The sequence below is a fragment of the Saccopteryx bilineata genome, chromosome 1 (genome assembly GCF_036850765.1).
Source record: "Saccopteryx bilineata isolate mSacBil1 chromosome 1, mSacBil1_pri_phased_curated, whole genome shotgun sequence".
NCBI classification, from domain to species: domain Eukaryota; kingdom Metazoa; phylum Chordata; class Mammalia; order Chiroptera; family Emballonuridae; genus Saccopteryx; species Saccopteryx bilineata.
Genome location: NC_089490.1, coordinates 246,159,642 through 246,185,728, shown reverse-complemented (window position 1 = coordinate 246,185,728; position 26,087 = coordinate 246,159,642). Strand labels below are relative to the sequence as shown.

The following is a 26,087-nucleotide window of genomic DNA, read 5'->3' as shown; positions in this document are numbered from 1 at the left end:
GACAAAATTCCCAGCAGCGTTAAGGTGAGGCTATTCAGAATCTTCTTAGGTCCAATCATTCTGGCTTTTAGAAACCAGTCCTCACCCTAGATCTACAGGTGTTACTGCTTTTGTAGCTTTGCCAGAAGGCTGACAGCAAGAGGCAAGCTGCCGCACTCGACACATCCAGATCACCAGTCCCCAAGCTGGAGAGAGGGGAGGAGGGGTAGAATAAACACTGAAAGAATAAATCTTCCCCCTGCCTCACACATCTGTTTGATAAGAAAAGCTTCAGCTGTTGGCAAGCAGTGGTGTTTTGTGAGGGCGTCGTAGAATCAAAGGCTCCTATTTCAAGGAGATATTCTTTCTGTAGCACAAACATGATGAAGGGGAATGCTTTGTGATTTCAGATTTTCATTATTTATAAAAGGAAAGCCAATAGAGCCAGGCCTGCAGGAGCCAAGCCAAACAGACTTCAGAGGTCTTCTGGCTCTCGGGTCTAAGAGAACATTATAACTGGACTGTTTATTTGCCATGTTTCATGTTTGTTTTCCTCGCAGAGGAGGAAATAGAGATTTGTCTTCCTTTTAGAATAGTTGGTTTTAGCGATATAGATTTGGTTCATTCTAATCCAGCCATCCTGTCCATCCAGGCACCAGAGCTGCTCCTGTTCTTACAGATATTCAGGGCTGCCCCAAACTCTGGGGTCTGCCCCTATAAGGAGATTCTAGTGGAGAAACTATGAGAAGGAGGTGACAGTTCAATGACGTCAATGTCTTAAGTACCTTACGATATCACTTATATGTAGAATCTAAAAAACAAGAAAAATGAACAAACAAAATAGAAACAGACTCATAGATTCAGAGAACAGTTGGATGGATGCTAGAGGGGAGGGAGCTTGGGGGGCTGGGCGGAAAGGTGAAGGGATTGAGAAGTACATATCGAAAGTTACAGAAGAGTCACGGCCATGTAAAGAACAACATGGGGAATATAGTCAACGATCCTGTGAGAGTTATGTGTGGTGCCAGGTGGGTGCTACAAACATGGAAGGGAACACTTGTGACTTATATGATTGTCTATCCACTGTGCTGTACACCTGAAACTAATACAAAATAGCATTGAATGCAAACTATAATAATAAAAGACACTTGTGCTGAGAATCTGGAACGACACGTGATCAGGAGCAGAGCCTTCCATTGATGGTGGGTCTTGGCATGGCTGCATCTGGTACAGGAGAGGTAACTCATGGTCCAGGGAATCAAAAAAGAGAGAGGATGCAATGGCAGTATTTTCATTGAGCAATTTTCAGAACTTTTGAAAGCTATAGTGCTTATAACTTTTTTGGTGCAATTCCCATCCATTCATCCAATTTTGGTGAGAACCGTCTTTGTGACAATTAGTGCTCAGAGTTAATAATGCAGAGATAATAATTAATAACAATAATAAAAAGCTAATATAATCACGTATTTTCTGTGATCCTTGTTTTGTACTTATTAATGACTTCATTTTATAATCTTTATATGTAGATAGCATTATCAGACCCATTTACAGATGAGGATATTGAGGTTTTGAGAGATGGGAAGGTATTATTTCATACATCAAATATTTATTGAGCATCTTTTATGTACCAGTCACTGTGCCTTAGTTGGGGGTATGGTAGAGAGTAAAAAAGTCCATTCTTATTCTCATGGAGTTTAAATTCTAGTGAGAGGAGAGAGACCATATGCAAACAAGCAATTGAATAAATGAAACTTGAAGCTAGTGATATATATCATAAAGGAAATAAAACTTGATCATGTGATAGACTGATAGGCAGCCAGGGAGGGTGGGATGACTTAATACTTTAGATACAGAAAGATTTACTTAAGAAGGTGACATCCAAAGCTGAGACTTGAACAAAAAGGTGCCAGTCATGTAAACATCTAAGGGCAGAGCATTGCCAGTAGGAGGGCCAGCAAGGACAGGGCCATGTTGAAAAGAGCTTAGTATGTTTGAGAAGCAGAAAGAAGCCTGGTGCAGCTGGGGTCCAGCAAGCGAAGGGACAGTGATCCATCCTGAGCAGCCAGACCCTGGGCCATGCGCTACTAAAGACTCCTGGAAGTCCAACTTCCTCTGAACTCATTGAGCATCTTGGGGCAGGGAATGCAGGCAGAACCAGACAGCCTGCTGAGAAAACCAGCTCATTCTGTTTCCTCCTAGATAAAGTATAGTTCTCTCTTAAGTCTAGACTTGTCTTTTCATTCTTGGGCTGTCCAGGCCCTTTGGAGGTTGAGGCAGAGAAAAATACCAGTAGAAACATGGCTTTCTTCTAGTTCTCTCCCAGATGTTTCACCGATAGACATGTCCCTTTAGAGTTCCTCTCTAGGGTCTACTAACATAGCTAAGGCCAACATTGCAGGCAAACTGTGCCATTTTCTCCCTAATCTTCACCACATTTCTTTCACGGACGCCCCCTTTCATTTTTCTTATGTGGTCATCCTGGCTTTATCCTTCCTTCTGACTCACTGCATCTGGTAGAGTGGTCATTATGAATCTGGAGATGCAGATGTTTGAGAGATCCTCACATGATCCATGTGCACATTAATATTTTAAAAGTATATGCTTAATGATCACCTGTGTTTGGGGCTTTGTTTTTGCTTTTTAGCTTTGATTATTAATTGTCTCTAGAGGATCTTAACTGAGTTCAGGACTGGGCTACTGTTTTATGAAAAGGTATCACACACAGTTCATTATAGAATTTATCACACTTTAGAATAATGGTGGTTTTTCTTGCCTATTTCTCTCCACTATGATACAAACTCCACAATGGCAGAGCCTGGATGGGTCTTGTGTACTATTTTAATTCCATATAATGCATATTATATGCATGACCCATTGCATGCATATAATAGATGCTCACTAAACACCTACCAAATGCTAACCCTACAGAAAAGGAGGTGAGGCAGAAGAAATACCGCAGGAAGGAACCCGCCTTCCCTTATTCCCTTACTGGACAAGTGCAGTTACCCCAGCCTCCTTCCTCCCCTCTTCTCAGCCACACACATGTGCTCCATCACGGTGTCTCACACACAACAGATGCCCGATTTATTTAAAAACGTGTGCTTAGCCCTGGCCGGTTGGCTCAGTGGTAGAGCGTCGACCTGGCATGCAAAAGTCCCGGGTTCGATTCCCGGCCAGGGCACACAGGAGAAGCGCCCATCTGCTTCTCCACCCCTCCCCCTCTCCTTCCTCTCTGTCTCTCTCTTCCCCTCCCGCAGCGAGGCTCCATTGGAGCAAAGATGGCCTGGGCGCTGGGGATGGCTCCTTGGCCTCTGCCCCAGGCGCTGGAGTGGCTCTGGTCGCGACAGAGCGACGCCCCGGAGGGGCAGAGCATCGCCCCCTGGTGGGCAGAGTGTCGCCCCCTGGTGGGCATGCCGGGTGGATCCCGGTTGGGTGCATGCGGGAGTCTGTCTGTCTCTCCTGATTTCCAGCTTCAGAAAAATACAAAAAAACAAAACAAACAAACAAACAAAAAACGTGTGCCACACAGGAGCTTCTGAAGCAGAGATGGAGATGGGTGAATAAAAGGCACCCCTCTGGATGGCATCATGTTAGCTTGAAAAATGTACCTTGAGAACTTGTCAGAACAAATGGAAGACATTTTGAAGTAAATAACAAGAGATTAGTAAACACAAGTGCCAGGGCCACATATTTGGTTGGGTTTCCAGCAGGTGCAGATGCAGGCTTTGTGTGGTCATTTTTGGTCACTGTGGGTATTTAGACCGGCCTCGGGGGTCGACGGCGCCAGGACTGTGTGAGAGGTACGGCAGGCACATGGAGCATGTGGGTTGCAGGTGGAGGGGCCGGCTCAGGGGTGCCATCTCCACCCCTGGGAATTACTGCATCAGTCTGTATGGTTCTCATGGGCACAAGCTTTCTCAGCCTCATTACTATGGACACTGGGGGCCAGCTGATTTGCTGGCGGAGCTGCTGGCAGCTTCTGGGATGTTGGGCAGCAGCCCTAGTTTCTACCCACTAGATGCCAGTAGCCCTTAGTGATAATAACACAGGCTATGTCAGCATCATGTCCAACACCCCTGGGTCAGAACCACCACGGGTTCGGTACCGCTGCTCGAGGGAAGCAGCTGAGTCTGTTGCTCTTCCTAATTGCCTGACAGATATTGATGAGCGACTGGTTTTCTCCTCAAATCTTCCTATTTCAGAAACAGATTCTTCCCAGTTCCAGAATCTTTTGAGTGTTCTGGAAGCTGTGCTCCTCAGTGTCGTGCTGCAGAGCTTGGAAGGCCACGATGCTGTTGTCACTGGCTTGGCAGGGCAGGTGCACAACCTGGGATTCCAGGTGACCATGCTGGGCGGGGTCTCCGTGGGTGACACGCCACAGAGGAGAATGCATAGCCGGCTGGGTTAGACAGTGATTTAAACTACTCACTGTTGGCTTAGCCATTGGTCTGGGAGACCCACCTCGCAAGTCTAAGGCAATCGTGATGAGTACTGAGCTTCTCTACTCCTGGGAGGCATCAGTGTCATAGTGTCTCTCCAGTTTAGCCTCTGAAATCCTGATTAAAGACTTCAGAAAGCAGCCTGCTCCCCTTCCGCTCCCCGCCCCTGAGATGGGCGCAGGGGTAGGTTTTGCACCCACTGAGAGACACAGACTCCCCCAAGGAGAAATCACAGCACAGCTGTTTGAATTTTTCCTTCACAAAAGGGTTAATCTCAGTGTTCTGTGTGAGAGATAGGGTTTCATTTAATATTTGAGAATGCATTTTCTGTACGTTTGTTATGGCAGGTGAAGTATGCATAGTAAATTACAAGTGTGTAATTTATAATGGCCTGTTCAATTCCGGAAGAGTTTTGGCTTGTGATACTTATCACCCATTATGACACAAAGTTTCTCATATTGTCCACAAAGACCTGGTCATGCGCTGGACACTGAGGCAAGATTACGTGCCAGTAATAAGGTTTGGTCTTTCTCTCCAGAAACATCCAAAGAGTTGGTTACTCAGTGGGGTCAACAACAATTAATGAGATCAATTGTATATTGTCACATAAGAACTAAGTAATTAATTTTTAACGGTTTTTTTTTCTACCAGATTGAGCACTGGGTACTTACAATTAGAGCAAAGTGGTTGATTTTCAAACCAAATAAAAGTTATTGGATAGGTCATTTCAAAGAGAACTTATAAGACCAAAACCAGTAGCTCTTAACACTGTGACCCAAGAATAAAGTTCTCCATAGGATGTCAGAGACACTCAATTGGGCTGTGTTTTCCCAAGGAGATAGGAGATTTAGCTACTCAAAGCAGTGATTGGTAAGGTAGGAAAGTAAGTAAATGTTTTTCTTAAAAAGTGACTTGAGTCTAACCAGGCGGTGGCACAATGTATAGAGTGTTGGCTTGGGACACTGAGGATCCAGGTTTGAAACCCTGAGGTCGCCAGCTTGAGTGCGAGCCCGACCCGTTGATAAGAGGCACCACAGACCAGAGGGACGCGGATTTGGAGGGAGGGAAGACACCAGGAGTGAAACGTCGCTTTGCCACAGAGAAGAACATGGGGGTGGGTCATAAAGAAGACTAGGCTGAAGACTCCCATAAAGGGAAGACGGGAAGGTCAACACTCTGGGACCATGCCTCTTCCTGTAGAAAGTGAAGACAGTGTCACCTGTCCGTCTTCCCCCCTAGAATAGGAGCCTCAAGTGAAACCTACCCTTCAGTCTCCTTTTGGTTCACGGGTAGAAGGTACCTGTGCTCCCCACTCCTCTGGCCTTGGCCCTATAATCACAGAAGGTACCGAGGTATCAAGTATGCAGGAAACCTGTTACCAAAACGCAGGAGTCTTAAAAACCTCAGACTGGTGCCAAATCACAGTGACAGAGAGGCAAGGAGAGGGGAGCTTGGTGTGTCGTACACGACGAGCAAGTGGCGCTCGGTGGAGGCAGGAAGGGCAGGCCTTATTTTGATGGAGTCAGAGTCTGAATTCTTAGGTCAGGATATAGATATTGGAACTGCACACTCACGTGCATGCCAAGCCCTAGCCTACTGGGCCCCTTCGTTCTGCAGGTTCATAGATAAAATTGACTAGATTCAATTTCTTTGATGTTTATTAAACCCATAATTTTGTAGACTTTGAAATGGAACTATAGCCAGACCAAGAAACTAAACAGAAGTCCCTCCCAAAGTGATTTTACTATTCACACTGGAAAGATTCTGAATGTAGGAGCGTTAGCCCTTGGTGCACATCGCAAATCAACTTCCTTAACAAGGCAGTGATGTTGAATGCTTTTTCAAAACAATACAAAATGGGGTAATTTTTATTGTTATTTGCTAAATCATAGAGAAATAATGGATACAATTCTTGTCTTTAAAAAACACTTACAAACCCAACTCCTCAATTTCAATCATTGCTTCCCATTCCCTGCCTTTTATGTGAGCTTGCTCAGCCAGCCCAGTGTGTATCTGTCTAGGTAATGTTTTTCCAGAACAAGTGAATAAATGTTTCGGATGAGTTATATCACTGTGAGAAAATAACCATCATTTAAGTCGTATATGCGATCCTTTCATGGAACTTTTGTGGACATGGTTTCATGTGATCCTTGTAAGAAACAGATGTGGACAGTATTTTAATTTAAGAAACTCGCAGACCAGAAGCCAGAATGGTGATCGACCTGATGATCCTCTGGTGTTAAACTGGGAGTGTGATCGAGCTTGAGTTTGAGCCTCGTCACCCAGCAGCCTCTTCAAAGCTGCTCCGACACACTGCACCACATAATTTACTTCCGTCCGAAGGCCAAACTGCATGAGAATACATCAGGGTGTTGACCAAGGCTGTGTTCTCATTTAAGGCGGAGGCTCCTCTTGCTAGCTTGCTGGTTGTTTGCAGAATGTAGTTCCTCGAGTTGTAGAACTGTGGCCCTCAGCCACTGGAGGCTGCACATTATTCATCGTGCGGGGGGAAAACTTTTCTTCTTCCAGCTTGGGTCCAGTGCTTGGCGGTCTGCAAATTAACTGACAGTTCTGAACGAAATGAAAAGTCAAGAAAAGATTGCTTTTTTTGCCAACATTAGGTCTGTATTTTCTCCCAGGATACATAAAGTTTTGTATCTATTGATGATTAATTTTCCCTCTCGAATACTGCTTGCTCCTGGTGCGTCATTCTGCCCCAAAATGCTGTACACGCCCCGCAGGGTCATGCAGCTCAGAGCAGGTACTGGAGTGGGGGGTATCATGCCTTCTCCTTCTGACCATTATGTTAGCTGTTTGTAATTTTTATTTTTGACTCTACCTTATTTTTCCCTTAATAACATATTTTTCTTAAATGTCAACAAATAATTAAATCTGGAAACTATAACGTCCTGTTACAGGATTTTCAAAATTGATGAATTTTCTGGGCTTTAAAAAACCATATGATAGAATGGTGAAATTAAAGTCATTTTAAAAACAAAGACCCACTCGCTTCTGAAAAAGGAAACCCAGTCATATTTAATTTCCCTTGTCTTGCTTCCAATGATGTCCGTGGTTACTCTCACCTGCCTTTTTCTCACCTACCTGGAAATTAAATTAAAAATAATTTCATATAGAGTAGCTCTTATTTTGACTGTTCATTCATTTATTTACACCTATTTTAATCCTAGATTATTTAATAATAACCCTTCTTAAAACACGCCTTTGTATTTCTTTCTTTAAACATACTTTTTCTGTATATTCGGTAATAGTATATACAGATTGTCTAATTTTTCAATTTGGATTAGCAATTGACTGAATAACAACTGTTGAATCAATATGCAACAATTTCAATCCCCATTAAAATTTGCCGATGCCATAGCCAAAAAAACAGTGTTGCATATTTAGAAAGTGCTGACATTTTCTCCCTGTGCCATCTACTAAAGATAACTGTATCAGACAGTTCCAGATTAAACTAAACATGACATTTCCGTATTTTGGGGTTATTTTACATTGCTTGAATATATATATATATAAAATTCTGAGGACTTATCTGTTCCAAATCTTAAAGGTTACAATTTGCAAGGCATCAAAGTATTTTTCAAAATATTTCCTCTCACCTGCCATGGTGCCTGAAATCCACACTCTTATGATTTCTACAGGCCATTTAATGGTAAACATACATATAGAGATATAGAGATTTACATATAGAGATACAGATACAGGTTAACATAGTTATAGAATATAGACAAAAGGAAATACTGCACTACTGAAAAAAATTGCTTCAAATAGCTTATCAGAAAGAAGTCATGTGGTGACAGATGATAAGCTTAGAGGGCTCTGTTTGTGCACACACATGTGTGTGTGAGTGCATGCATGCATGTGTGTGCATGTGTGTGTGTATGGCTGAGTGTGTGTGTGCATGTGTGTGTGTATGGGTGAGTGCATGCATGTGTATGCATCCATGTGTGTATGGGTGAGTGTGTGCATGTGTGTGCATGCTTGTATGTATGGGTGAATGCATGCACATGTGTGCATGCATGTGTATATGGGTAAGTGCATGAGTGTATATGCATGTGTGTGAGTACATGCATGCATGTGTGTATGAGTGAGTACGTACATGTGTGTATAAATGGGTGCATGTGTGTGTGTGCATGCGTGTGTATATGGGTGAGTGCATGAATGTGTGTATGGGTGAGTGTGTGTGTGCATGTGTATATGGGTGAGTGTGTGTGTGCATGTCTGTGTGTATGGGTTAGTGTGTGCATGTGTACATATGTGTGTATACACGTGTGTGTTTGGGTGGGAGGAGCAAAGACTAGGAAAAGGTGTACCTTAAGGAATGTAGATCAAGAGTCGGGCAACAGGCCTGACCTGTGGTGGCGCAGTGGATAAAGCGTCGACCTGGAAATGCTGAGGTCGCTGGTTCGAAACCCTGGGCTTGCCTGGTCAAGGCACATATGGGAGTTGATGCTTCCAGCTCCTCCCCACCTTCTCTCTCTCTGTCTCTCTCTCCTCTCTCTCTCCCTCTCTGTCTCTCTCTCCCCCTTTCTCTCTCCTCTCTAAAATGAATAAATAAAAAATTAAAAAAAAAATTCTCTTAAAAAAAAAAGAGTCGGGCAACAAGGTCTGAGGAAGCATGAGGAATATCTGCCCTTTCTAATGTGTGAAAAGTCCAGGATATGTTTATTTTGATTTTACCTAGTTAGTAGGTCATGTCCAAGAATTAAAGGAGGCTTTAAAAAATAAAATTAAAACTTGAAATCATTTTTCTTTATTGGGTCCAGTATTTTAAATGGCACTCTGTATTATACAGGCAAACCGAACATATGTCCATTGCTGCATTTCTGGAGTTTTGATATTTGTAACTGCCAAAAATAAATAAATAGGTTGTCCTTGTTCTTCCTAGGAAGACATTTTTTCAAATTCGGAAGCAAACTCCAAAAAGGGCTTCTACTGTTGAGAGAAACTATCTATGAGGAAAATGGCTTCTTGGTTAATTTTTGGATGCTTTCAGTTTGTGTTACTTGCAACCTTATCTAAGTTGACAGTTGCCTGTATGCAGAGTCAGGAATGATGTGAAATATGTCAGCATTGAACTGTCCTCTTGCCTTATTCTCTTTGTTCTACCTTGTGACCTTTTGTGCTTTCCAAAGTATATGAGGTAACAGTTCTTACACTGATCACCTACCTGTGAAAAAGCCTTCTTTATTCATTGAAACAAGCCAGGGTCAACATTACACACAAAGTATTTGGGAAGAGTTGGGTCCCCATAAATGTTATTTTTGAATGGTCACTATATGGAAAAACAATCCCAATGAATACATTAAATTCTTTTTCTACGGAAGTAGAAGATGGTCATTTGAACTTGAAAGCATTGATCAGAAGGAATTTTTCTTGATCACTTTACAACCAATTTGCTCTGTGTGCTATACTAGGCTATGAAAAGAACCTTCCTAAGACACAAGGCTGAGATTGGGAAATGTTGCTATGTACCTGGTTTGGCTCATTTGAGGGAGAGATACAGATACTACAAGAGGGGAAGAAGCCGGGGAGGACAAAGAACTGAGAGGTAACCATGTTATACCTTGTTATTCTTCTAGGGTCTCACGACTCCTTCAGCTTCTACATTGACGAAGCCTCGCCCGTTGGGCCTGAACAGCCAGAAACTGTCCAGAATTTTGTGTCTGTTTTTGGAACTGTGGCCAAAAAGCTGATGCGGAAATGGTTAGCCACGCAAACGATGAACTTTACTGGTCAGCTAGGGGCTGGGATCCGTTATTTTGATCTTCGAATTTCCACCAAGCCCAGAGACCCCGACAATGAACTTTACTTTGCTCATGGTTTGTTCAGTGCCAAAGTCAATGAGGGCCTGGAGGAGATCAATGCATTCCTCACGGATCACCGGAAGGAGGTAGTATTCTTGGACTTCAACCATTTTTATGGGATGCAGAAATATCACCACGAAAAATTGGTCCAAATGCTGAAAGACATCTATGGAAATAAAATGTGCCCAGCGATTTTTGCACAGGAAGTCAGCCTGAAGTACCTGTGGGAGAAGGACTACCAGGTGCTGGTCTTCTACCACAGTCCTGTGGCTCTGGAAGTGCCCTTCCTCTGGCCAGGGCAGATGATGCCAGCACCCTGGGCCAATACCACAGACCCGGAAAAACTCATTCAGTTTCTTCAAGCATCCATCACTGAGAGAAGAAAGAAGGGCTCGTTTTTCATATCTCAGGTGGTGCTGACCCCCAAAGCTAGCACAGTGGTCAAAGGGGTGGCCAGTGGCCTCAGAGAAACAATCACAGAGAGGTAAGTGTCCTTACAGTACTGTGGGGGGGGGGAGGGAAGGGTGTAAATAATTTAACTCAAATGCATAGAGCTAGTAAGTGATAGAGCTAAAATCCATACCATGTTTTATTGGTCTCCGAGGGCCGCCATAACAAAGTCCCACAGGCCAGTGGCTCACTACAAAAGGTATCTACTGTCTGTGAGTTTCAGAGGCCAGAATTCTGAAATCAAGGTGTCAGCAGGGTTGGTTCCTTCTGAGGGCTGTAAGGGACAATCTCTTCCATGCCTCCTCCTACCTGCTGGTGACAGCTGGCTGTCCTTGGCTTGCAGGTGCCTTGCTTTGATCTCTGCCTTCATTTTCACATGGCTGTTTTCCTGTGTGTCTCTGTCTTTTCTTATAAGGACACCAGTCTCTGGAGTAGGGTTTACTCTGAGGCTCTTATCTGAACTGGCTTCCATCTGCAAACACCCTACTTCCACATAAGGTCACACTTAACAAGTAGGGGAAATTAGCTCTTCCATATATGTTGGTAGGACACAGATCGACCCATGGACCCTGTGTTTTTTACTTTATATCCAGTTCTATTATATTTTCCTAGCACGCCTTTCTTGTTAGTGTAGCACTTCATAGATCACTAAGCCCCTTCACTACTGTTTGCAGGGTCTTTTTACATTCTTAGTTACATTGGATCTCCATAACCACCCTGGGAAATAGATACTGTCTTACCGATAAAAATTGAGGTTCAGAGAAACAATAGGTTTTGCATAAGCTTACTTGCACAATGAATGATAAAACAAAGTTCTAACCTTGTTTTCCTCAAGCCATATTCTGTGCCTTTACACTAGACTAGACCATAATGCAAGGATCAGCCTCCAGAGAGTGGACGTTCCACTGGTCAAGTTCAGCCATGCCTGTAGAGTACAATTTGAACAATCACTGAAGATCTCTGTGGCTGTTTCCCATGAGAGTGATCAAACATGTAGGATTGTACATATTATTTATTCTTCTGACTTACAGTATTAAGTAATGAAAACAACGTCTGAAGATGAAATACAAGTTCTATCAGAGGTTATATCTTTAACTTTGATAATTTGAATTATGGTAAGTGGACAAACTACAAATGTTTTGCTTGGACTCAAGGACATTTTAGGGAAAGACAAGAAGATGAGGAGAAAAGATCTGCAGGTGAAAACAGTACGTGTGGACTAAAGCCTAGCATGTCGAGTGGGCAGTCATAGGAGATGAGGCTTGTGAGGGGTGGGGTAGAAGCACACTTGCAAGACAGCTTTTAGCCAGGCTATAGGGAACTCGGTCCGGTGAGCCATGGTGGGAGGGTGACTTACCAGGCCTGCCTCTTAGATAGACAGCTGGCACAGCATGGAGGGTGGCCGGAGTGAAGAGATGCTTAGAACTGTTTCAGCAAGGTAATGCAAGCGACACCGAGACAGGGAGCACTCAGGGCACGGGCAAACAGCGAATTCCAGGATGATGCAGGAACTGTTAAGCCATGTGGTGTGAATGGGAGGATAGATATAAGAACAAGGATTCTTCTTGAGGAGTAGCAGGGGTGATAGAAACACTCACAAAGGCAAGAAACAAAGACCTGGGGACTTGGGGAGGAATTGGAGAAATAAAATCAAGGTCATACTAAATTTAAAGTGCTCATATGGCATTCAGGTGATGCAGCCAATTGATCATAGGAATACAGGCTAACTCATTTGGCGATTATTGAAATATTTTTGGCAGTCAAAGTCACAAGGTATTGGGAGTGGAAAGTTACAAAACCATAACTTCCTTCTGTTTTTAGATATTATCTGGGATCTCCCTGCTTCTTAAGATTTATATTAGCCCCCCCCAATCCATCATTGTACTCCCTTTGCAAGTACAAGACCTTCCCTGAGATTTCTTACATTGTTACTGTCTGAGCTCTTGCTGCGACCAGATTGCATGTGTCATTTCACGGGTTGATTGGCCCACGTGGCCTGTCAGTATTCCACTCTGTATAACTTGAGACATGCCACTTGCTTCTTACTCAGTTTCCACACTGGTTTTAAAATTTTACTGAGGATCTGAGGATACAGGGGAGGTTTTACCATCATAACAATGCAGATAACTTAAAATTGAGTTTTAGAGGTGTCTCTAATTACAAACCAGGCTTAGTCTATCTCCCCTGACCACATCTATATTACTTCCTTTTTTTTTTTAACATGAGAGAGAGAGACAGACAGGCAGGCAGGGAGAGAGATGAGAAGCATCAATTCTTCTTTGCAGCACCTTAATTGTTCATTGATTGCTTTTTTGTATGTGCCTTGACTGGGGAGCTCCAGCTGAGCCAGTGAAGCCAATGACCTTTGGGCTCAAGCCAGCGACCACGGGGTCATGTCTATGATCCCACGCTCAAGTCAGCGATCCTGCACTCAAGCTGGTGAGCCTGTGCTTAAGCCAGAGACCTCAGGATTTCAAACCTGGGTCCTTAGCATCCCAAGCCAATGCTCTATCCAGTGTGACACCTCCTGGTCAGGCAGCTCTATGACTGTGGAGCCCAGCTTAGATTCTTCTATCTCTGCTCCTTTTCCTTTCCTCATCTCTGTTTTCCTCCTACCGTCATATTGCCTTGGAGAATGTACACTACACCCTTCTCTGCATTATTATATCAAACTAGTCACCTCTTTTCTAGCCCTGAGCCTTCACTCAGCTAGTATCATCAAAGTATTCAGCAGAATAAGAAGGATTTTAGCACCACCCTTTAATAAAGTTCATTGTTCTGTGGCAACTAACAACTTACCATCTCTCTTATATATTTAAAAATGAGGGAGTTATATTATCTATGCAGAAAAATGTGTTGTTTCCGACTTTACCCCATGGAGCCCCCAGATTTTGAGGAATCCCTGAGGGTCCACTGGAGGTGGGGAAGAGGCAGGCGGCATGGCGGGCAGCCCGCTCTGGCTTCCTCTGTTCTCTTTATGCCTGGACTGAATGAAAGCAGCTTCATTTCTAACTTGTTCCGACTGGGCACGACAGGAGTCTTTCCTGAGCCTCCAGCTTGACCTTCTGTAGTTCTGTGCTTAGAAAAAAATGCATTTTCATACAAGATGCCTGCTTTGCCCTTGGCCAAGAGCCATACCCCGAGTTTTCCTGTGCAGGGAACAGCCTTTGGGAAGCTAAGAAGAGAAATCTACTCAAGGAATAAATGACTTTCACCTTTCTCTCTTACGGCCTTTCACACAGTTTAGGACTTCCGGCAGGTTGTAAGTTGAATTGCCATTTGGTTCCTTGTGCTCTAGTACAGTGTTATTAAAGTAAGATTTATAAGGAGGCGGAGGAGATCAAATAAATTAGGAAAGTGCTGAAACTGATTTTTTTTACTATATTTACACGTCTCTCCCAAGAGATTCACAAGGCACATTAGCATATAAAAAGCACTGACATGTATTTTAGTGGTGAATCTTGCTTAAAGTCAACGAATACAGTGTTTTCTAAGCACTTAATTTCTTTTTCAGACCACACTTTTTCAAGGCCATGAAATTGATTTTTAAAAACTGTCCTCTGCCATCTGCTCTAATTCAAAACTTTTCACTTGCCTCTGGCTTTTATATCTGGAACAGTAGAGCTGTGTCATTGAGACGAGATGGAGAAGCAAGTAACAAAAGAGTTCAGAAAGCAGAAACAAAAGCCCTGTGTTTGCAAATGTGTCTAAACATGGCCATGTTGCTTGTGCTAAAAGCATTCTTGAATGGCATTTTGTCTCAGAACTAGAAAGACCTCTTTTTAAACCAACTGCATCTGAGTAAGGGGTTAACGTGAAGCTCTGAGGTTTCATGTTGTCTTGTTTTTACATATTCCTCCTTGCCAGAGGAGGTCTATAGGAAAAGGTTATTGTCAGCTGTTGTGTGGTGCCTTACCTAGGTAACTTACCTCTGAAACAGCCAGTGAAAGAGCGATTGACTTCCCTGGTGAAGAAGCTCACGAAGTCTGTCTGCCATCTTCCTCTTTAGGTTTGCCACACAGCTGCTCATTGAGAAATGCTATGTTCACACCAAGAAAAGTAATGAGACTCTCTTTGTCACTGAAGGAGAAGTCACTAGGCAATAATGGAGACCTTTCTAGACCTTAAAGTATTTTCATCTGCAAAATTGGGAGTTTGAATTATTGCTTATCTCCACAGTCTTTTTAAGTTCCCCATTTCTACAGTTCTAAGATCCTACATTTGACTAGTTTCTCTATAAATGTTTTTAATGGTGTCTAACATTTAGGTTAACAAAAGTCTGAGCACGTATGTTTAGGAAATTGTGTTTGAAGGTGTGGGTGGCTCTCGGAAACAAGATTTAGGTCGGATATTGCTTTCAATCTGACCATTGGTTCCAAATACTGCTGATGCGTCATCTACATTTTAGTGATGCCAGAGACACAGATTTTTTATTTCTTAAAGACTTATTTTTAATTTATTTTCCAAACACCAGCTTTTGCACCTCACCCCCACGGAATTCGCACATTCTTAAAAAGAAGGTGTGCAGCTTGAGTCAAGTCGTTTTTTAATTTGTAAAAATTTATTAAATTACAGGTTTTCTTTTTTTTTAGTTTAAAAACTTTTGCCAGACCACCTGTCAGGATGTTGAAGGAACAGTGCATCTTTGCAAGTACATTGATGTTGAGTGGATTCAGTACGATATTTATACAGGCCAACAATTTAGATGATAATGGCAATGCCGACCACAATCAGGTATGCGACGCACTCTCTAGATTTTCAGCACTATGCTAACTGCTTTGATTGATTTAGATTTTATTTATTAATGTTTATTGGAGGGAGGGGAGAGATAGAGCAGGGGGAGGAGCAGGAAGCATCAACTCCCAGTTGTGCCTTGACCAGGCAAGCCTGGGGTTGTGAACCGACAACCTCAGCATTCGATACTTTATCCACTGTGCCACCACAGGTCAGGATACATGTTAATTGGTTTAATAGTCACATCATTTACCCCAAGTAGGATTGCTTTCCCATTATAAAGGAGAGAATAGAGCCTTAGGAAGTTAAGCAACGTACCCGGATGACACCGTTCAGAAAAGGTGGGTTCACGATTGAAATTCAGGCTGCTCCATTTTGTTTATTCCTAAAGCAAGCCTGTTTGGATGCCTGCTCTTTCCAAGACACTGTACTCAATTGTACTGCCCTGTGTGACCTCAGATATGGGGTCTTATGTCCCTGTCCAGTTCCCCACTATCTGTGAGAATCCAAAGTGGGGACTGAAAATTATTTCTCCCCTCATTATATGACTACATCTAGGTAAAATTGTCAGCGTATTTAGGTAGAAGTTTTAATTTTGCATGTGTATGTCCATCAGCTCCCATGAGTAGGGCTCTGTGTTAACTGCTGTGGACATATTAACGTAAGGAAGGTGCCATTGTTCTCATTGAGCATCAAGGAGGCCTGAAAAGACCACATTGTGTATGACCTAGTACAAATTGGAAAACAGTAGAATTTAAGACCAAGGCCTGTGGTGGTGTAAGGGGAGAGATACCTGGAAAGGTTTTGGCTAACTTTGAAGAAAGGACAGGATTGTGATAGGCAAAAGTGGTGGGCGGGGACTTTCCCAGCATGAAATGACAGCAAGAGAAAAATATGGAGGCAGGAAGGCTTGAGGAACAAAGTCAGGGTTGGGCCGGAGCAGAGTGAGATGTAAAGGAACACAAGAGATGAGCCCGGGAAAGGCAAAGGGGAGGATTATGCAGGACATTAAGTGTCGCTCGGGGACTTTAAGCTTGATCACATATGTATTAGGAAGACATTGAGGGGATAAAACAGCCCTGGGCCTCAGGGAATGGAACTGAACAGACTATATTGGTCAAATAAGGATAGAAGCTACTGAAGGTAACTCACCACTTCAAGGTTGGCAATAAAGTGAGATGTCAGCCAGTGGTTGGGAGGAAAGACAGGGAAAGATGTAGATATTTCAGCACCACGGACAGCGCTGCCCTTTGGAGCCCAGGGGACACCCTCCACTGAGTTATTCGCTGTGAATGACATCCCTTGAAGCTGGACAATGTGTAGCCCAGCCCATTTACTCTCGTGATTACACTCACTGCCTGGGAGGCAAGGCAGAATTTGCAGGATGTGAGTGGTTGCTAATAATCACCAATATTACCCAGCTGGGGGAAGGAAGGCAACCTCCATTGTTGAGCTCACAGTGTGTGCCAAGCCCTGTGCTTTATGGGAACTGTATTTATTTAATCCTCCCCGCTGTCTTACAAGATAGGTATTATTATATCCATTAGAGGTGGAAAACCGAGACTGAAAATGTCTAGTATTTTGCTCAAAAATCCCATGTTAATTTAGCAAAGCCACATTATAATTTGGGTTTGTTTGACTTCAAGTCTCATGCTTACTCTTGCAAATTAAGTAAAATTCACATTTCTTAGATGTGGGTATATGTAATACATTATTTGTCATCTTTGAGGGCAGAGTCATTCTAGGGGTTTGGGACAGTAAGTATGCCGGAGGCGGGGGGGATGAGCAAGGCTGTGAGAACCACAGGTCTGAAGTGTGTGGCTTTGTCTCAAGAGAGCAAACCACGGTCGAAGGTGGCATGGGGCAGCACTGTCACGGAATAACGGAAAGGGAAGGAGGAGCAAGGGAACTTAGAGGTGACCGGGTTCGATTCTCCTTACTGTGTGCTTCCTGCCTATTTAACTGTTTTCTATTTGGTAAGGCTACTGGACCAGAGGAATGCTATGTGACTGCCCAAGTCACAGAGCTAACTGGCAGCAAAAATGAAAGTAAAATCCAGGTCTCCTGACCTGAAGGCAGAATTCAGTCCTCCACACCTCAGAGAGGGACGAGGACAGAGGACAGACCAGGGCGGGTCCAAGAACATCAGGTGCAGGGACTGACCTGGAAGGTGAGCTGCTACCTGGGGCCTGACTGAGGTCAGAGGTTGGGCATGGATTTTGTGTGGGGCCCACCTGCCCTGGGCTCTGTCTCTTCCTGCCTCACCTACACAGTTAGCTGTATTTTATCATCTAATCAGGACACATCCCAGCTCACACCAACACCCCAAACAACACTCTGTTGCCCAATTACCTGTCATTGCCTGGACCCAGCAGGTATGGGGCTGGCCTCTGGGAAGTTGTTTACCTGCCACATCAGTCATCCCAGCAGCCGTGGGGCCAAGAGACACCTCACTGGTAGCTGGGTGGAAGGCAGCTACAGGATGACATGAGGAAGCACCAGTCTCCATGAAGAGCAGTTTGCCTCTGTCCCCCAGGCCCTGTCCCCAAGTAAGTCAGCACACTACAGCAGCTGATGGTGGACCAGTCTAGTCATGGACAGGGATGGAGCTGTCCCCTTGGGCTCCATGTGCCTATATCTAGAGAGAGAATATAAAGAAGACCGTGGAACACCAGCATTAGAAAAATCATTGCTTTCAAGGTGCCTACATCAAAAGATTTTTTCTTCGACATGTATTTATTGGAGGCCCCTATTATTCAATAGATGTTACTTTCAGTTTGCAATTTAAAACACTGGAGATCAGAAGGGCTAATCAATGTGTTTAGGTGGTACTGTGAGCCAACATGGGGATCCCTTCAGAATCTAGGTTTTGAACTTCTAGAAACAAAAGTCTGGCCCGGAAATCAAAAGGAAGCTTCAGAAAGCAACCTCTTCCTGGCCCAAGGCTTGGCCAACTGGAAAGTGCTTGTGGGGAGTTAGTTAAAACACATACTCCTGAGCACCGCTCCCCAGAGGTTATGATTCAGGAGTCTGTGCTCAAAGTCTTTCATTTCTAACAGACACCAGGTGACCTCACCTGGAGTACTGAGTACTATTGCTCGTGTCTGCAGACAAGCTGTACCTCAGCCGTCCCCACCAACAGATGAACTTGGCTTTATAAAATCTGGAAAGAGAGAGTCAACCCCAAGATTTGTCTGTCTTCTCCCCACCCCTTACATCTGTTTCCTTAAATGTTCCCTCAGTCTGAGCTGTGACTCCTCTACCCACAGCTCCTGCCAGGTTAAGTCTGAATTTGCTTATTCTATCACTAAGGTAGATCTGCTCATCCCTGATTTCCAAAGCATGGTCCTCTGCCTTTCTCCCCCAGGCTTCTTCTCTTCCAGGTCCCGGAGCTGGGCCCCAGCACTGTCGCATGGCGGAAGCGTGGGCAAGGGCTCCTGGAGGGGTTTTGTCTCCCTGGGCTCTAAAGTGCATTCCCATGGAAGAAGCCTCAGTAACTTCCAGACTCAGTGTCTTCACAGAAACCAATTAACGTCACAGCACTTTGCAAGCCAACTCACTTCCCAGGCCTGATTTCCAACAGTAAAAAAGAAGATTCTCTCACAACTTCCAACCATGAGGCCAAGTGACAGTGCAGTGATTTCGGCTGGGTCCTGCTGGGGCATGGCCGGAGGGAGGGCTGTCTGGAACTCTCAGCTTCAACAACTTTTGACCCAAGAATTTTTTAAAAAGTTGTACACATAAAAGTTCTCTCCCTCCATTCTGCTGATGTTGTAAGATTAAAGTACCAGCAAATCTGGTAGATGTCTTTTATTATCTGTGTCAGGAGTTCCAAACCAGTGAAGTCAGACACTGATTCAGTGCTCTCTCTCTCTCTCTCTCTCTCTCTCTCTCTCTCTGTGTGTGTGTGTGAGAGAGAGAGAGAGAGAGAGAGAGAGAATACATATATTTTTTTTTCTAAAAAGCATGGCAGAGGATAGAATTAACCCATTTTAGTGACTCTCACCGAGTGCCAGTTTTCTTATGTGGAATTACTGGGCCGATTGAGTTTAACGTCTGAGAAAGAACTAGCTTAGTCTGTAGCTGAGACTCACAGGAAACTGAGAGCAGACAGGTTGATTTGAGTGGTGGTCAGAGGGACTAAAGATGAAGTGTCCATGCAGCAGGAATGTTTAATCAATTGGGTGGTGTCACAACAGTCTAGGGATGTCAGCCAGCAAATGGGGGAGAGGGAGGTATGAGGAAGTGAGAGGTGTCTGAGTCTGGAAGTAAAATGGACCAGATCTGGACCGCTCAGGCCACACCCCCATTCACCCTCTGCAGGCAGGGCTTCTTGCTGTGGAGAGCAAGGCAATGCATCCAAAGAGGGACAACTTCCCTCTGGAGAGACCTTCCTACTTTAACCGGAAGGGAGAGAGGGCATTAGTGTTCTGTGATTGTCAAATCATTGGACACAACATATAATTAAACTGGCCAAGTTTATTACTTGTTGCAGTGAGGGAAAACACACACCATGGGGAACCATGAGACTCCCAGTGATCAGGTGATGGAAGGACATCTTATAGAATTGGGGCTTAGGTGGGCTGGCTTTGGGGAGGCTTAAGGAAGCAGAAATTCTCTCTAAATTGGATGCAGTCAGAAAGCAAGTACAATTCTGTAATAGGGCCCTTTAATAGGTATTATCTATAGAGTTAGAGGGAGGATAAACTATAACTGATACAGAAGCTGCAGTCATTCATTTCAGTCTAGACAGGTAATAGTTGGCTGTTTTGTGGGTGATCTTGTTTTGCGTCTAGACAAAATTGCCAAGTATCCTTTTCTTATCTCACTTTCCCTAACCTCAGAGGGCTTTGGTTGCGGGAGGTTGTTTATTTGCAACAGGAGAAGAGCTCAGCCTCTTTGTGAGTGTCATCTAGCTTCCAGATGTCAGAGGTTGCTTCATCATTTCTGTTTCCCCTTTCAGTGCAATGTGAAGGCAGAAACAGCATTGATTTCCATTTGGTGTGAAAGCCTCTGGTATGAATTAACTTTCCCTGTGCTATATCTTTGTTGTTCTTTTTTTCTCATTGAAATAGTTTAGGCTGTGTCTCTGCAGAAACCCAGACCACTCTGATAATGAGACAGATCAGAGAGTTGGTGATACCCTAGCCCAGGGCTTGTCTACTGAAAATGTCAACTTCAAATTGGGCCACAGTGATAAGTAACTTCACTTTTTTTTCCTCTGTGATTTTAAGTTCCTTCCTGTCTCATCCGGCAAGGGTTGGACATGGTTAAGCAGTACAAAGAATCCCTGGTGAAGGGGTCAAAGATGGGAAAGAAATGTGAGAAAGCAGCATTTTGTAAAGGGAATTGCTTATTCTTTAATACTTGTGAATATCCCAGCATCCTTCCCAAGGTGTCAGAGGTCATTTGGGGCACAAAGGAGCAGAAGGTGAGGCGACCAGGGTTCAACCGATTTGTCTTCTTGCCCTCTGTCGGGGGAGGCCTGTTTTCCCTGGCCTTGTTGGAAAGGCAGCCCCGGAATGCTCATTTGAGTAGGCTGTATTTTGTAGACACAGTTTTGGGTGGCTGACCTATTGAAGACCAAGGGTGACTCCAGCAATATAATAATAACCTCGCCTATGTAAGCAAGGTGGCATAAGCTAATCCCTCTCTGGGAAACAATACAAGGGTGAGGAGTTGCTTTAAGTGTGTGCCACCTAACAAAATTCTAACAAAAATCTTCAATAACTCACCCCTCTAGACAGTGACACTTCAGCTTTTGATGTATCACCTTCAGTTGATAAAATATAGTCTTCCATAGTATTTTCAATATAGCAAGAACAATAAAGATGCACATAGGAGATTTTCTCAGACTCTCTGGCCTTGGAGGATGTCAGAAGAAGATGCCACATGTGTCGCCTGCAGACACTGATATCTGGCTTCAGTGTATAGACCAGGTCCTTAGGTTCCTGTGTGTCTGGGATTGTAGCCTTTTGCTCAGTTACTTATTGTCAAGTACTAGAAATAATTAAACAGGCATCGCTAGAGACTTGCTTGTCATAATTGGTGTCTATTTGCAGAAATCACAAGTATAGCTTGAAGTTTTGCTTTAAAAATAGTCCTTCCTCTCACCCCCTCATCACTTATTTTCCTGTGGCCTCAGCTGTTAAGAAAAGAGGCTTCGAAGTTGCTTGTGGAGCTGCGACATCCTCTCGGGATGGAGCGGGACATGGCAGCGAGACTGTGACGTGTGATTTCATTAGAGAATGCTAAGAGCACAGGCTGCCCTTTGGAAGTGTAGGTGCAATGTGACCAGCAGAAAATGGAGCAGACTCACCATGGAGCCACTGCCTGCCTGAATACAAAACAGAAAAGCTGTTCCCAGTATCACTAAGTTCAAGCTCAAAAGTAGATCAGTCACCTTCTGCGACAGCACGGGTGGACCTGGTGATCATTATGCCTAGTGAAGTAAGTCAGGCAAAGAAAGACAAATACTGTATGATCTCACTTATGTGTGGAATCTAATGAACACAATAAACTGAGGGACAAGTAGAAACAGAGGCGGGGTCACAAGGAACAGATGGACAGCTGTCAGAGGGGAGGGGAAAGAGGGGACGGGATCAAAGAAGGTGAAGGGATTAGCCAAAAATGTATATACATAACACATGAATACAGACAACAGGGTAGAAATAGCCAGAGGGAAAGAGAGGGAGGGGGCAAAGGGGAAGAAATGGTATGGAAAGAGACTCTGCATGGGGCATGGGGGACCCGAGGGTGTTATATTGAGTGGGACACTTGAAACTATGCCAACACAATACATTAAAAATAAAAATTTTTAAGCCCTGGCCGGTTGGCTCAGCAGTAGAGCGTCGACCTGGTGTGCAGGGGACCCGGGTTCGATTCCTGGCCAGGGCACATAGGAGAAGTGCCCATTTGCTTCTCTACCCCCTCCTCCTTCCTCTCTGTCTCTCTCTTCCCCTCCCGCAGCCAAGGCTCCATTGGAGCAAAGATGGCCCGGGCGCTGGGGATGGCTCCTTGGCCTCTGCCCCAGGCGCTACAGTGGCTCTGGTCGCGGCAGAGCGACGCCCCGGAGGGGCAGAACATCGCCCCTTGGTGGGCAGAGCCTCGCCCCTGGTGGGCGTGCCGGGTAGATCCCGGTCGGGCGCATGTGGGAGTCTGTCTGACTGTCTCTCCCCGTTTCCAGCTTCAGAAAAATACAAAAAAAAAAAAAAAAAAGTTAAAAAAAATAAAAATTTTTAAAAAGAATTGTTATCATAGAGTTTTTAAAAAATGAAAACAACTTAAATTTCAACAGAAAATTGATAGAATATAGTATGATACATTTCTATATTGAATACTTTGGGGCCTTTGGAAAGGATATGATATATTGTTTGAGGTTATCAATGTACAGAATGATCTCATTTATATCAAAATACATAGGTATATATGCATTTAAAGTAAAATAAAGACGTCACGGAAATGGCGCCGTGAGCAGCACGTCCGACAGATCTCCCCAAAATCACAACAAATTTATCAACTAGAAACAGAAAAATTTATCCTCGGAGCATTCCGGAGTTCCACACAAACTGAAAGCGAAAGGACTGTTATCACTTGAATCTGAGAGACGAGAGTGTATTCAAGCCGCGGAGGGAGTGCGTCTGTGTACTATCAACAAGACCACCCTCAGATGCCAATAAGAAAGAGGAAATCGAATATTATGGATACAAAAGAAAGAGAGGTAACACAAATAGATGTGGAAAAATCTATGGAGAAAAGACTTAACATATTGGAAGCCTTGGAGCTAAATGACAGAGAATTTAAAATAGAAATCTTAAAAATACTCAGAGATATACAAGAAAACACAGAAAGGCAATTTAGGGAGATCAGAAAACAACTCAATGAACACAAAGAATATATTACCAAGGAAATTGAAACTATAAAAAAAAATCAAACAGAAATGAAAAACGCAATTTACAACCTGAAAAACGAGGTAACAAGCTTAGCTAACAGAACAGCCCAGATTGAAGTTAGGATTAGTGAAATAGAAGACAAACAACTTGAGGCACAACAGAGAGAAGAAGAAAGAGACTCAAAAATAATAAAAAACGAGAAAGCCCTACAGGAATTGTCTGACTCCATCAGAAAGAATAACATAAGAATAATAGGTATATCAGAGGGAGAAGAGAAAGAAAATGGAATGGAGAATATACTCAAAACAAATAATAGACGAGAACTTCCCAAGCCTGTGGAAAGAACTAAAGCCTCAAATTCAAGAAGCAAACAGAACAAGAAGTTTTCTTAACCCCAACAAACCCACTCCAAGGCACATCATAATAAAGATGACACAAACCAATGACAAAGAAAAAATTCTCAAGGCAGCCAGGGAAAAGAAGAGTACAACATATAAAGGAAGGCCTATTAGATTATCATCAGATTTCTCAGCAGAAACTCTACAAGCTAGAAGAGAGTGGACCCCAATATTTAAAGCCCTGAAAGAGAGGAACTTTCAGCCAAGAATACTATACCCATCAGAGCTATCCTTCAAGTACGAAGGAGATATAAAAACATTCACAAATACAGAAAAGATGAGAGAATTTATCAGCAGAAAGCCCCCACTCCAGGAAATACTAAAGGGGGTTTTCCAACCAGACTCAAAGAACAAAAGAAAACAACACCACAAGTAACAGCTCCACCAAGAACACAATAAAACCAAACTTAAACTGTGACAACAAAGGAAAAAAGGGGGGGAGAGGATGGAGATTAACAGTAGCAAAGGACGATGAAGTGCAGAAATACTCATAAGATAGGGTACTACAATGAATACGGTAGGTACCCTTTTCATTACTTAATGGTAACCACCCTTGAAAAAACCACCACAAAAACATTTGACTTAAAAAAGGTAGCAACAGAGGAAAGAAGTATGGAACACAAACAAACAAAAACAAATGATAGACAAACAAAAGAGAAGAATCAAACAAGATACAAAACTAACAGAAAGCAATTCATAAAATGGCAGTAGGGAACCCACAAGTGTCAATAATTACACTAAATGTAAATGGATTAAACTTACCAATAAAAAGACACAGAGTAGCAGAATGGATTAAAAAAGAAAATCCAACTATATGCTGCCTACAAGAAACACATCTAAGCAACAAGGATAAAAACAAATTCAAAGTGAAAGGCTGGAAAACAATACTCCAAGCAAACAACACCCAAAAAAAGCAGGTGTAGCAATACTCATATCTAATAATGCTGACTACAAGACAGAAAAAGTACTCAGAGACAAAAATGGTCATTTCATAATGATTAAGGGGAAGTTGAATCAAGAAGACATAACAATCCTTAATATATATGCACCAAACCAAGGAGCACCAAAATATATAAGACAGATACTTATTGACCTTAAAACAAAAACTGACAAAAATACAATCATACTTGGAGACCTCAATACACCGCTGACGGCTCTAGATCGGTCATCCAAACAGAGAATCAATAAAGATATAGTGCCTTAAACGAAATACTAGAACACCTGGATATGATAGACATCTACAGGACACTTCATCCCAAAGCGACAGAGTATACATTTTTCTCTAGTGTACATGGAACATTCTCAAGAATTGACCATATGTTGGGCCACAAAGACAATATCAGCAAATTTAGAAAAATTGAAATTGTACCAAGCATATTTTCTGATCATAAAGCCTTGAAACTAGAATTCAACTGCAAAAAAGAGGGGGAAACACCCACAAAAATGTGGAAACTAAACAACATACTTCTAAAAAATGAATGGGTCAAAGAAGAAATAAGCGCAGAGATCAAAAGATATATACAGACAAATGAAAATGAAAATACAACATATCAGAATCTCTGGGATGCAGCAAAAGCAGTAATAAGAGGAAAGTTCATATCACTTCAGGCCTATATGAACAAACAAGAGAGAGCCGAAGTAAACCACTTAACTTCACACCTTAAGGAACTAGAAAAAGAAGAACAAAGACAACCCAAAACCAGCCGAAGAAAGGAGATAATAAAAATCAGAGCAGAAATAAATGAAATAGAGAACAGAAAAACTATAAAAAAAATCAATAAAACAAGGAGCTGGTTCTTTAAAAAGATCAACAAAATTGACAAACCCTTGGCAAGACTCACCAAGGAAAAAAGGCACAGGACTCAAATAAATAAAATCCAAAATGAAAGAGGAGAGATCACCACAGAAATCATAGATATACAAAGAATTATTGTAGAATACTATGAAAAATTATATGCCACCAAATACAACAATCTAGAAGAAATGGATAAATTCCTAGAACAATACAACCTTCCTAGACTGAGTCATGAAGAAGCAGAAAGCCTAAACAGACCAATCAGCAGGGAGGAAATAGAAAAAACTATTAAAAACCTCCCCAAAAATAAAAGTCCAGGCCCAGACGGTTATACTAGTGAATTCTATCAAACATTCAAAGAAGACTTGGTTCCTATTCTACTCAAAGTCTTCCAAAAAATTGAAGAAGAAGCAATACTTCCAAACACATTTTATGAGGCCAACAGAACCCTCATACCAAAACCTGGCAAGGATGGCACAAAGAAAGAAAACTACAGACCAATATCTCTAATGAATACAGATGCTAAAATACTAAACAAAATACTGGCAAACCGAATACAACAACATATTAAAAAA

General features: G+C 42.9%; 1 protein-coding gene and 1 non-coding gene across 3 annotated transcripts in view; both read left to right on the top strand.

Moving 5' to 3' along the window:
• The window catches only part of PLCXD3 (phosphatidylinositol specific phospholipase C X domain containing 3), a 148,053-nt gene that overhangs the window by 72,868 nt on the left and 49,098 nt on the right, over positions 1–26,087 (top strand). For both annotated transcript variants that reach the window (XM_066240373.1, XM_066240369.1), the window contains exon 2: positions 10,019–10,727. In XM_066240373.1, coding sequence (XP_066096470.1) covers positions 10,019–10,727 — 709 coding nt within the window. The remainder of the gene's footprint in view (positions 1–10,018; positions 10,728–26,087) is intronic.
• LOC136321210 (small nucleolar RNA SNORA25) lies at positions 5,138–5,264 on the top strand. Its single transcript, XR_010728489.1, has one exon. It is a non-coding gene; the product is annotated as a small nucleolar RNA SNORA25 (small nucleolar RNA).